Genomic DNA, 12,463 nt, shown 5'->3' with positions numbered 1-12,463 from the left:
CACTGCACTCCAGCCTGGACAACAGAGCAAGGCTCTATCTCAAAAAAAAAGCAAAGAAAGAAAAAAACTTGGCTGTCATTGAAGGGACTGAGCAGAGAAGTGACAAGATTAGCCTATTGTTTTCACAGGGTCACTCTGGCTGCTATGCTAACAATAGATTGTGGGAGATTTAAAAAACATACTAATAAAATGTATATATATAGAATCTTAAAGCTGAAAGGATCCTCCTAGAACAATACCAACTTCCCCTCCCCCCCTTTTTTTTTTTTGAGGCAGAGTCTCACTCTGCAACCTCTGCCCCCTGGATTCAAGCAACTCTCCTGCCTCAGCCTCCCAAGCTTCCCGAGTAGCTGGGATTATTGGCATGCACCACCATGCCTGGCTAATTTTTATACTTTTAGTAAAGACAGGACTTCATCATGTTGACCAGGTTGGTCCTAAACTCCTGACCTCAAGTGATCCACCCACCCACCTTGGCCTCCCAAAGTGCTGGGATTATGGGAGTGAGCCACCGCGCCCAGCCCCAACTTCTCCTCTTATAACTAAGGGGGAAAGTCCACCATAAAACCAAAACTACTCCAGGGTAACCTTAGGTGACTCAAGGGCTGGCGCAGACCCAGAGGGCCACACCCCTGTGCCTTTCAGGATGCCTCCAGGAGCAAAAGCAGACTAAATCAACCTGCCAAAAGAAAAGTTTTCTTCTTCAGAGACTAAGAGCACTTAGGGATCCTAGCACTGGCTCTGCTGCTCACCATGTCACGTTGGGCAGGTTACTGTAAGCATCACCTGCCTCATCTATTAAACAAAATGATACAACTAGACCAAATGTGTAGGAGGAATATTTTCAGATCTAAAATTCAGTGATTCTTAATACACTAATACAATATCCAGGCCAGGAAGGAAACTGAACTTCTGTTACAAGAGTGATGTGGCATGCATGACAAAAGTGGGAGGCTTCATGAAAAGTTAGTAAAAATGACAGCAGCTTACCTCCAGCCCTAAGAAAAAGCAAATGTGCACAGAGCTAAGGCACAGACTATATATTCATGTCCTGGAAAAAGAGAAAGGCAGGTACAGAAATTAAATGGGAGCCAGGAACCACCACAAGAAATCCCATGTGCTCAGGTGCATCCTGGCCTCCTTCCCGCCCACACCATCCTACCACTCCTGAGTTGCCATTTTTCCGCTCTACAATTGCATGTCCTACCATGCACATTATGTTTCAGGGAGTTAAACTTCTCTAAAACACATAGAGCCTAAAGATGGACACTTTTGCATTGGGGATGACCTAGACATAAATGGATACAAAACCTTAAACACATTCCTGCCTCATCAAATATGTATTTGTTTTCACAAAAGCAGCTCAAACCTGCTTTGGGACTCCCTCCCACAAAGCTGGCTCTGGATCAGGCAACACTACTAAACCAACAGCAGTCAAATCAGGTAAGAGTCATGTACAAATCAGTAAAGAAAACATGTTAAGACTGGAGGGTTTAAAATCAAAATTTACACAAAGACCGTACAAGGCTGAACAAGAGAGAGAGGCTTTTCGTTTGGGAGTGAAGAAAAGAACCAATATAATTTTCCAAAAATGTGCATAGGGAAAGTAAAGCACTCTAATTCTTTTTTCTTTTATCTAAATAATAATTTGGTTTAGCAATAAAATCTAGTCAACTTTGAAAAGCAATAGCTATGTCTATTTACAAAGCTTGGTCTTCCATGCCCTTGAGATACTATGGTATTACCACATGCAATATTTGCCAGCAATAGCAGGAAATCAGAGGTGATCTATAAAAATATAACTGCAGGCTTCCTCATGGTTTTGTTAAGTTTCATTGTTGCTGATGTGTTGATGTGTTGCTGTCCAATCTGTTTCCTCAAAGTATTTTTAAATACTTCTGAAAACTGCATTATTTTTGTCTACTAACCTCCCTCCACCTCAACTCTTCCTCTGCTGTGAAGAACATGACTTACCTATTTCTACACTTGGTGAAGTAGTACAATCAGATAACACTAGAATCTAAAGTCTTCTCTTTAGTCAATAGACGTTACAGAACACTCACTCAAGTCAGGAACCATTCACCCTCCTTAAGGAATCTGTATCTTATACAATTTGGGAACCTTCTTTAAGGAAAAAAATACAAAATTAGATATGTAAAATTAGGTACTGAAATAAATATTTATAATGTGATAAAAAATAAAAGTAAATCACAAATTTTCTTAAGCTGCTAAGCACCATAAGCTTGAGACATTGCTAGGGCACCTCTCAGGGCCCCAAAAGTGGGTAATGCTAGTAGAAGCCCTGAGGCTTCATCTTTATTTGCCTTCATGGTAAATCCACCTCTGACAGGAATGTCAATTACATGAGGATATCCACCAATGACAGAGCAATGGAAGCAGACAACTCTTGACTCATACATCACTTTCAATGCCCTGCAGGTCTTCCCTTCTTTAAGTCTGATACCATTAACACAGATGCTTACACTGGGGCAAGATCTGCAACTGGTAAGTAATCTTTTATATCATTTTAATACACATTGTGAAATAAATATAATGCCTAATGTTATGGTGAAGGGAGCATGCATATGGGTGTGTATATCCACAAATGAAAACACACAAACACACATATTCAGGTAAATAAGTTGAAAGACAGGAGAGAAGAGTCCAAGAAAGTTGGACATCATTAAAATTTTTCTTAGCAAGAGTCTCTAAACAAATGAATATAATTCTTTCCTTCTCCAGTTTCTCTATCCTCTTCTCCTCCTCTCTCCATTCCCCCACCATACCTTCCTCAATGCCCCTACAGCATCCACACATCCACATAAACACGATCACTAGTATCACCACCAATGACAGAAGCAAACTGGAAGAGATAGAAAGATCTTCAGTGTCTTCTTATTGAATATCTGTATAGATCTTCAGTCTTCTCATAGAATATCTGTATAATCTTTTTGGGAAGAAAAATAAGTTTCTTTCCTGGTTTAGAGTGAAATTTTTTAGTGGTCAAATTTAAATATAGTCAATGTTTCATACAAAATATTTATTCTGAACCTTATCATTTTCATGGGTAACCTAGAGGAGTCAAATTCTTAATTTTAAAAAAGCTATCAGAAAAATTTCAGGAACAACTGTTGTAGCCAAAAAGGAAAAATGAGGATAAAATAAATCACCTAAGTAATTCTCAAACAGAACAGGTTAAATGCCAACAAAAAACCTTCCATGGGAAAAGTCAGCAATAGCCCTTGTGGTTGTACTAGCAGACTAAGTCTTTCAATTTCATCTTTGTGTCTAAGTACACATGCAACAGAATACTGTGTGTTTACATAGCAAATCCTCCCTTTAAATATATTTTACATTTAGCAAATACATTTTAGTTTTCTAAATATTCAAACTGGAAAAAAAATACAATGAAAGTCTTCTTCCTTACCCTACAGTTAAATCCTGCTGCAGGAATGACGGCTGGTACCCAGACGCACCCATTGACCCTGGGAGGGTTGAATGTACAACAGCAACTGCAACCACATGTAAGTTGAACAGCTGGACTTTAGTTTTAACATTGGAGAGCTTTTTCTTTCAGGTGAAAGCCTACAGTAGAAATAGAATTTTTTAAAAGTTCTCAAAAATCTTGCCCAGATTATTAGCTGATGAATGTTCTACTGAACATGGAACAGTAAATTTGGCAAACTGGTTCTTAATGAAAATTCATGAAAACATACTCAGAGTATGAAAACATACCATGCTACCCCACAACCTCTTTAGAATACATTTTTAATGGATAACAGGAACCTTGAAAAGTTGGGGAAGATTGAAAAGTGAAAACTATATAAGGGGAAATTGAGAGATCCCAGGATTCTTTTCTAGCATATTGTTTTCTCTTGAAGACTTTCTGGGTGACCCAGATAATCTCAAAGAATACTTAAGAGGTGGATAAAGTTTATCTTCAGCAAATCTAATCTTCCTATTTTTGACCCCTTTTTTTCATTCCCTTTTGAAAGTCCCCAAGGACTTTTCAGTATTTGCCACCTCCCACTATCACTTGCTTAAAAAAAAAAAAAAAAAAACTGAAAATCCTCTTACACTAAAATATAAATGACATATATTAGGCATCACCTGTTTTTGAAGTGTGTGCATTTTAACATTAAACAAGTTCCAATTTTTACCCTGTTGAAACTTCTAAATAGGTTCCAGAGGAGCTGGGCACAGTGACCCATGCTGTAATCCCAGCACTTTGGAAAGTTAAGGCAGAAGGATCACTTGAGCCCAGGCATTAGAGACCAGCCTGGGCAACATAGTGAGACTTATCTTTACAAAAAATAAAATATAATAAATAGCCAGGCGTGGTGGGGCAAACCTATAGTCTCAGCTACTCAGGAGGCTGAGTTGGGAGGATCACTTGAGCAAAGGAGGTCAAGGCTGCAGTGAGCCACAATTGTGTCACTGCACACCAGCCTGGGTGTTGGAGGGGGATTCTGTCTCAAAAAAAAAAAAGAAAGAAAGAAAGGCTCTGGAGCTGGAGGAAAATACAATAATCCTTTTACAGCTTGACTAAGTTATTTGTAGATAACTTATTCTCCCCAACATGTGACCTCAGCCCCCGTCATCCAACATAATGGTCTAATATTTTGTGGAAGTATTTATTATTGTGTAAGTAATATATGCCAATTATAAAGAATTTAGAAAATGTAAATTTTCTGAAATTTACATATAAGGAAAAAATAAAATAAAATTCACTTAAAATCTCATTAGCCACAATCAAACACTGTCAACATTCTAGAGTATGTCCTTTCAGTCTTTTTTCTGTACACATAAGTACTTTTTTTTTTTTTTTTTTTTGAGACGGAGTTTCACTCTTGTTACCCAGGTTGGAGTGCAATGGCGCAATCTCGGCTCACTGCAACCTCCGCCTCCTGGGTTCAGGCAATTCTCCTGCCTCAGCCTCCCGAGTAGCTGGGATTACAGGCATGCGCCACCACGCCCAGCTAATTTTTTGTATTTTTAGTAGAGACGGGGTTTCACCATGTTGACCGGGATAGTCTCGATCCCTTGACCTCATTATCCACCCACCTTGGCCTCCCAAAGTGCTGGGATTACAGGCTTGAGCCACTGCACCCAGCCATAAGTGCATTTTAAAAGGAAATATTGTTTTGCTATATTTAATGTTTTGTAACATTCTTTTTTCCACAAATATTATTTTGAATAGTTTTCATGTTTTAAAATATTCACTTACAATGTTTTTAATGACTGCTTAGTATTCCATGGTATGCTAAATTACTTATTATGAAAATCTGGGGGTTTTAAGTCTCTGCTTCTATAAACAACGCTACAGAGCATCCCTGTGACCAAGTCTATGACTATTCCAGTGGCTATTTCCTTTCTTAGGAATAGAATGAATAGAATTTCTAGGGCCAAAGACACACAAACTATCTTGGTAACAAAAAATTTGATAATAAAAGTGACCCTCAGAAAAAGATTTGAGAAAGATGCAAATAAAAGGAGACTCTCTGTAACAGGTGATCATAGTATAATCTACATACTGATTGCCCAGCTTCAGTCTCCATTGTTGCCCTCCTCTAACCTTGAAGGCAGACTTAATACATCTTCATGTTCCCCAGAGAGCATCTCCCTTAGTCAAGGCATTAGTGGAGCCTGGAGATGTTACAAAAGTTTCAGTATAGAGAGTTTCACACTGTACACTCTCTATGCAATATTATAAATCAATCCCCGTTTCCTGTGGGAATTCTTCAATGTCTCTAGGCTGTGCTACCACCAAGGGTTCCCATACCTGACCTTCTCCTGGGCAACTGTAGTCCTTCCAACCCTGCCTCTCTCTGTGCAGAGTGGCTTACATCTCTGACACAACCTGGACACCTACTGGTGGCTCACATTTATCAAAGAAAGGTGAACCATGTTGGTGAACTCTAGAACCACACAATTTCTGGTTAAATATCAGCTCTACACTCTCTACACTTACTACTTATATGATGTTGACCAAGTTACTTAACCGTTCTGTGGCTCATTTTGCTCAACATTTAAAATGGGCATCAAAGTAGAACCTTCCTCTACAGCTGTGCAAAGATCAAATGAATAAAGATGTGGAAAACACTTAAAACAATGCCTACCACATAATAAATGTACAATGTGTTGACTGTTAACGATTTCAAATTATTTCTCTATCAACAGCTAAGCAAAAAGTCCTCTTTATTGTTATGCTGGTGAACAATTAGATTACCTTTCATTACAGTTTTTACTTAGACAGCTATTGTTTCCTCTTTTTATCTTTTTGCTCTTTCCACTCCAACTTTCCATTAAAGAAAAAATATCCATCTCATTTTCTCTTAAATCCAAAATGTACCAACCACTTTCCCATTGCCTCTGTGAAAGCTAGTTGGGTTTTTGTTCTTGTTCTCTGTCCTTTTTTGTCAGTCAGTAAGAACTTGATTGAGAGTAAGGCTTTTTCATAAATGTATCTAATTTTTCCTTGTTGGCATTCCATTAATTCCATAATTGCTGCACCATCTGTCTTGGGAAACAATAGTTAAGAGTCTATTTCATAAGACTTTCAAATCTTCTGGATTAGTAGTTATGAAATTAAGAGTCCCATTTTGATGACTTTCCTGACACTTTGAATTTTCTATAGAAATAAGAATAAATTTTTTAAACCTTAGCTTTCTTTGACAAACTTCAGGCCAGTTCTCAGAGTAGCAGAGAGTACTGGAGCATGCCAACACCTCACTCAAATCTTTTTCATCCTTTTATGAACTAAATTCATAATATTTAGTTAGTTATCAGTGACCCTTGAATTATTTCTTGCCTAGTTCTAAGAGCTATGCCAGTGCCAAGGGTTACTGAGCAATATTCTCTATAGTTGCTTTATTTTAACAGCAAAATGTCCAGGCAACTATTGCAAGACTAAATATATAAGCCTCAAGAAATCTTTGCATTTGAAAATAGCCATTGCATGTTTTAATGTGTCTTCTGAGATGCCATGTGAAAGAAATCTGTGCATTTTAACATTATTGTTACTTGAAATAATTTTCAGTTTGGAGATTGCTAAAGACCAGTTTTTTGTTGTTCATCCAGTTCACTAGCTTCTAAATATGCTATCTTGAACTGGTTTCTAAATCTTTCTAGGACTGATACTCTTTTTATAAATTGGAAAACTTCCAAACTCCCATCAGATCTATGAATTTATATCTATGATTATAGATAATATATTAGTAATAAACATCTGTTTAACAGATACTATATTCTTTTAAGAAGGTATCAATGGCCAGGCACAGTGACTCGCACCTGTAATCTCAGCCCTTTGGGAGTCTAAGCCAGGCGGATCACAGGATCAGGAGTTCAAGACCAGCCTGGCCAACATGGTGAAACCCCATCTCTACTAAAAAATTAGCCAGGCGTGGTGGCAGGTGCCTGTAATCCCAGCTACTCAGGAGGCTGAGGTAGGAGAATTGCTTGAACCTGGGAGGCGGAGGTTGCAATGACCCAACACTGTGCCACTACACTCCAACCTAGGCAACAGAGTGAGACTCCATCTCAAAAAAAAAAAAAGAAGGTATCAACATTTATACCATCTTCCAGAGCTTACCTTTGAATGAATTTTTCTTTCTTTTCAGATGTTACCAATTTTTGTCACGCACCTTGGAGCCCAGGTAAAATTATGCTTAATATTGTCTTGATTTTAAATCACTTTAGTGTGAAACATTTATTCTTACCTCTATTCACTAGATAGTTGTGAGGTTTTTAATGTATTTTGCAATGTATGGACACTGATAATCATAAGAGCTTGCTTTCTGCATAAGTTTTCTTCGATGAACATCTACTTAATGATAGAAAAAATATATAATTTTTGTATGCAGATGACCTCATATTATTCAAAGAATGAATATTAGCAGTCACACATTATATGCTGACTTGAGTTTTATAATACAGATCATAAGGCAGTTCAACATATTATTGGAAAGGCAAAATCTCTATAATCTTTGGAAGTATTTTAAGTTTTTAAGTGATGTTATACATATATTACCATAAACATATTAAAATGTGTCTAACAATCTGTATTTATCATTTTGCTTTTAGGGCACTATCCTAAGCTCAGAGGAATTGGTAAAAAAATAATTTCAATACTGTTTCAAGTTATTTTCACTTCTATCACAAGTTTTCTGTCCTCATTTAGTCTCTTTTGAGCATAAATCCTGAATATGATGTGTACTACAATGAACTGAACATTTTTATAGTTTCTTGCATTTGATTATCCTTGCTTTGTTTGAGGATTTCATTATACTTCTTCAGCTATTTTTCTGTTAATTAACTTAGCTTTTGTTTTCATTTATTGCTATCAGATTCAGTTCTATCCAGAAAGCCAATGCACATTTTTAACTTCATAAGGACTGCAGTCTAGGATTACAAACTGTTGAAACATGCAAATGTAGAATAATATAAATATTGACTTTTTACAGGAAAGATTAAATTTCTTGAATTGGATTTTTAATTTTTATGGAAAAATATATTTTTTCCAGCATGAGATAGTGCTGAATGAACTCTTTCCTACAGTTAGAAAAAAATTGGAGGGTTGAACCCTAAATAAAGTTCATATCATCATTTCTAGACACTTTTTTTTTAGATGGAGTCTCACTCTGTCGCCAGCCTGGAGTGCAGTGGTGCGATCTTGTTTCACTGCAACCTCCACCTCCCAGGTTCAAGCAACTCTTTTGCCCCAGCCTCCTGAGTAACTGGAACTGCACGCACGTGCCACCATGCCCAGCTAATTTTTGTATTTTTAGTAGAGACGGGGTTTTACTATGTTGGCCAAAATGGTCTGAATCTCTTGATCCCTTGATCCAGCCACCTTGGTTTCCTGAAGTGCTGGGATTACAGGCATGAGCCACTGCACCTGGCCTGCTTAGACACTTCTATGCATTCCTCCTTAGGTCCTTTTCTCTAAAAAATTAATATGATATCTAAACATGACAACAGAACAGAATTGAGGCAATATTTGGAAACACAGTTATTCAACAGCTTTTCTATTATGGAAAATATAGATATTTTCTATATTGTCCGTAAATAATCATCAAATGCAGCTAGTGTCTGCTTTGCCAACATTGATACGTGAACATCCATATCCAGCTACTGAGGTTCTTCCATATAACCAGCCCTTTAGTAGATCCTTAACATATGTTGTCTTCAACCTACCCAAAGCACAAGGCAGATATTTTTGACCTAACTTTACAGATAAAGAAACTGAAGTTCAAGAGTTTAAGTAATTAAGTCCTCAGAGGCAACAACAACAAGAAAAGAGTGGATCCAGATGCAAAGCTATTTTTTAATCTAGTACACTAGCAGTTTTTCAAACATTTTTAATACAAGCCACAATAGCAAGTAGATTTTTTATGCAGCTTACACACACACACACACACACACACACTTCATGAAACAGTATTCACCTTTACTATCTAGAATGCACTACTAGTCTACGCTCTGTTTTATTGTTTAATGATGAGTGCCACCCCCCTTTTCTACTTCAAAACTGTGGATATTACAATCCTCAGTTTGAAAACGTCTATACTCTACTCCTATCTGTCATCCAGCATAAGTCTAATTCTGGTTTCAATATCTCTTAAATGTAATACAGTGTTTCCCAAACTTCATTCCTTGCTCACAAAATCCAGATGGCATCAAAAACTGGTTAAAAAGACAGTTGCTGGGTCCTGCTTCAAACCTGCTCAATCAGAATCTCTCTACAAATGAAAAATTCCAGTAGAGAGGAGTTCTTTATATATCCTCAAGGAATACACAATCGCTGAATTGCCAGGATAAATGTTTCTGAATGAATAATTCCAATGCCTTTGAAAAATACATAAAAAAAAAAAACTTGAAGGGATGAAAGCCATCAGTATTAATTAATCTATTTGAATCAATTTTTCCATTAATTGTTAATCTTATAAATTATATTTTTTTGAAAAAATATTATGGGCAAAAGGAAGATTATACTTTAGCTTAATAACAGAGATAAAGCCCATCATAAAAAAAAAACTTAAAGGGATGAAAGCCATCAGGATTAACTAATCTACTTGAATCAATTTTTCCATTAATTTTTAATCTCTTAAATTATATTTTTTTGAAAAAATGTTATGGGCAAAAGAAAGATTACATTTTCAGTTTAATAACAGAGATAAAGCCCATCATGATTGTTTGGATTTTTCCACCTTAATTCTACCTCCAGATCCAGCTGATAATAATAGAACAATTTATTATTGGCTTGATTCTGGCTTTCCCTTTCTGAGGAAAATGGAGCATATCAAAGAGTACCAATATTGAATCAGGTTTGGCTGGAGTACGGGAGTATATCTCCTGAGGAATGCCGGATCTTTGCTGTCTTCTCTGACTTTACTCTCTCCTTCTTGACATTCCTACCCAAACTTGCTCCCTTCAAAAGAGAAGAGGCTTTAAAATGTGTGGCTTTTATCTTTGTTTTCTGTTTGCCTTCCTCATTCCAGCCATTGGCCCCACAAATCTTCACAGGCCTTATCATCCATTCCTTGCTCCCGGGAGGCATTCTGCCCACCAGTCAGGCAGGGGCTAATCCAAATGTCCAGGATGGAAGGCTTCCAGCAGGACAAGCAGGTGTAAATTCTGCCATCCAGGGAACCCCAGCAGGCCACCTCCCAATTCCCAGTAGCACAGATGATGACTTTGCAATGACCACACCTGCAGGCATCCAAAGGAGCACGCATGCCATGGAGGAAACCACCACAGAATCACCAAATGGTAAATTCTCCTAACTTGGAACATGCTTCTTGGTTATAAAAGTCATCTGCAGATTAAAAAAGAGGAGTTCTTTGTCTTACCTTGACAAATGCAGATCTTAATAAGATTAGGAAGCCCCTTTTCACACACAGTTGATTCCAGCAACACAAGGGAATATTTTTACCGTTCCACCAACCCTACCGTATTAACACTGAAGGAAGATTTTGTGTGAGTGTTTTGGTTGTTTTGAGACAGGGTCTTGCTCTGTTGCCCTGGCTGGAGTGCAGTGGCATGATCTTGGCTCACTGCAATCTCCACCTACCAGGTTTAAGCGATTCTTGCGCCTCAGCCTCCCAAGTAGCTAGGATTATGGGTGCACATCACCATACCTGGCTAATTCTTGTGTTTTTAGTAGAGACAGAGTTTCACCATGTTGGGCAGGCTGGTGTCAAACTCCTGACCTCAAGTAACCTTAAGTGGTTACTTAAGCCTCAGCCTCCTGAAGTCCTGGGATAACAGGTGTGAGCCACCATGCCCAGACACACTGGCTAATTTTTGTATTATTTGTAGAAACGGGGTTTTGCCATGTTGCCCAGGCTGGTCTAGAACTCCTGGCCTCAAGCAATCCACCCGCCTCAGCCTTCGAAAGTGCTGGGATTACAGGCATGAGCCACCTAGCCTGAAAGGCTTTTAATTGTTGGCATAACACATGCTCCGTTTTGGGTCAAAGCTGAAAATATTTGGAAGCAGACTGTGTTTCTCACCCCAACACACACACATACATGCATATAGAGGTCTATAGCAGACACACTTCAGCTCATCATGATCCTGTCTCCACTCACTGACCGAGCCTCGGAACCTTCCTACTGTAATACTGCAAGCAGCCACTAGTGATAGCTAGCAGAGCAGATAAACACATCCGCTGGTCTTAGACGGAACTTAAGAAATGTTGCAAAAAAGCTTTCTCATATCAACAAGCAAAGTTGATTGTTTAACACGTGAAAATTTCAAGAACCAGATATCCTTAGAGATAACTAAAGAATTATTTGATACTAATTATCCTAATCCTTGAAAAGAAACTTTGATCTTAAGTGAAAATATTTAAGTTCAATATGCTTTTTACCTACATTTAAAAGGTGTTTTATTTTCTTCCAGGAATTCAGTAAGCTGTTTCAAATTTTTTCAACTAAGCTGCCTCAAATTTGCTGACACATGTGAATCTTTATCATTGATTTTATTATGGAATAGATTGAGACACATTGGATAGTCTTAGAAGAAATTAATTCTTAATTTACCTGAAAATATTTTTGAAATTTCAGAAAATATATTCTATGTAGAGAATCTCAACTTTTAAAAGCAATAATGACATGGATAAATTTGTCTTTGAAATATAACATTATTCTACCTGGATGATACGCATATTAAAACATATTTGGAAAACTGATTCTTCTTCTTCTTTGGAAATAAAAGAAAGTTAGCCCTTACAGAAACTGCCTCAGGACATTAACACGATACTCTAGGTCTAGAACTTTCTTTGGAAGTAGGAAGCACAGCAGTCAAGAAGAGAACACCCAGCAATGTGAAGACAAATTCTGGTCTCTTCGTAGATAACTCATCATTCACTTTCTCATAAGAGCCAGAAACTTAATTTTTAAAAAGCAGAGTATTTTTGAACACCTAAAACATACAGTACAAAGAATTATAAATCATATAA

The 12,463-nt window shown here is 37.5% G+C and overlaps 1 protein-coding gene across 1 annotated transcript; it reads left to right on the top strand.

The window, feature by feature from the left end:
* Positions 1–1,338: 1,338 nt before the first annotated feature.
* AMTN (amelotin) lies at positions 1,339–12,193 on the top strand. Its single transcript, XM_008993214.5, has 7 exons — positions 1,339–1,443; positions 2,440–2,505; positions 3,435–3,524; positions 7,620–7,655; positions 8,083–8,109; positions 10,500–10,770; positions 11,905–12,193. The coding sequence occupies exons 1-7, from the start codon at positions 1,339–1,341 to the stop codon at positions 11,913–11,915; spliced, it is 606 nt and encodes a 201-aa protein (XP_008991462.2). The 3' UTR covers positions 11,916–12,193.
* Positions 12,194–12,463: the final 270 nt, after the last annotated feature.

This window comes from Callithrix jacchus, chromosome 3, assembly GCF_049354715.1.
Source record: "Callithrix jacchus isolate 240 chromosome 3, calJac240_pri, whole genome shotgun sequence".
Taxonomy (NCBI): domain Eukaryota; kingdom Metazoa; phylum Chordata; class Mammalia; order Primates; family Cebidae; genus Callithrix; species Callithrix jacchus.
Note: the sequence above shows the minus strand (reverse complement) of the source record. Positions and strands in the feature narration are given on the sequence as shown.

Coding starts and splice junctions, on each gene's coding strand:
- AMTN (XM_008993214.5), top strand. CDS start 1,339: ATGTATTTGTTTTCACAAAAGCAGCTCAAACCTGCTTTGGGACTCCCT. Junction 3,525..7,619: donor AACAGCAACTGCAACCACAT/GTAAGTTGAACA, acceptor CTTTCTTTTCAG/ATGTTACCAATTTTTGTCAC. Junction 8,110..10,499: donor TCCTAAGCTCAGAGGAATTG/GTAAAAAAATAA, acceptor TCCTCATTCCAG/CCATTGGCCCCACAAATCTT.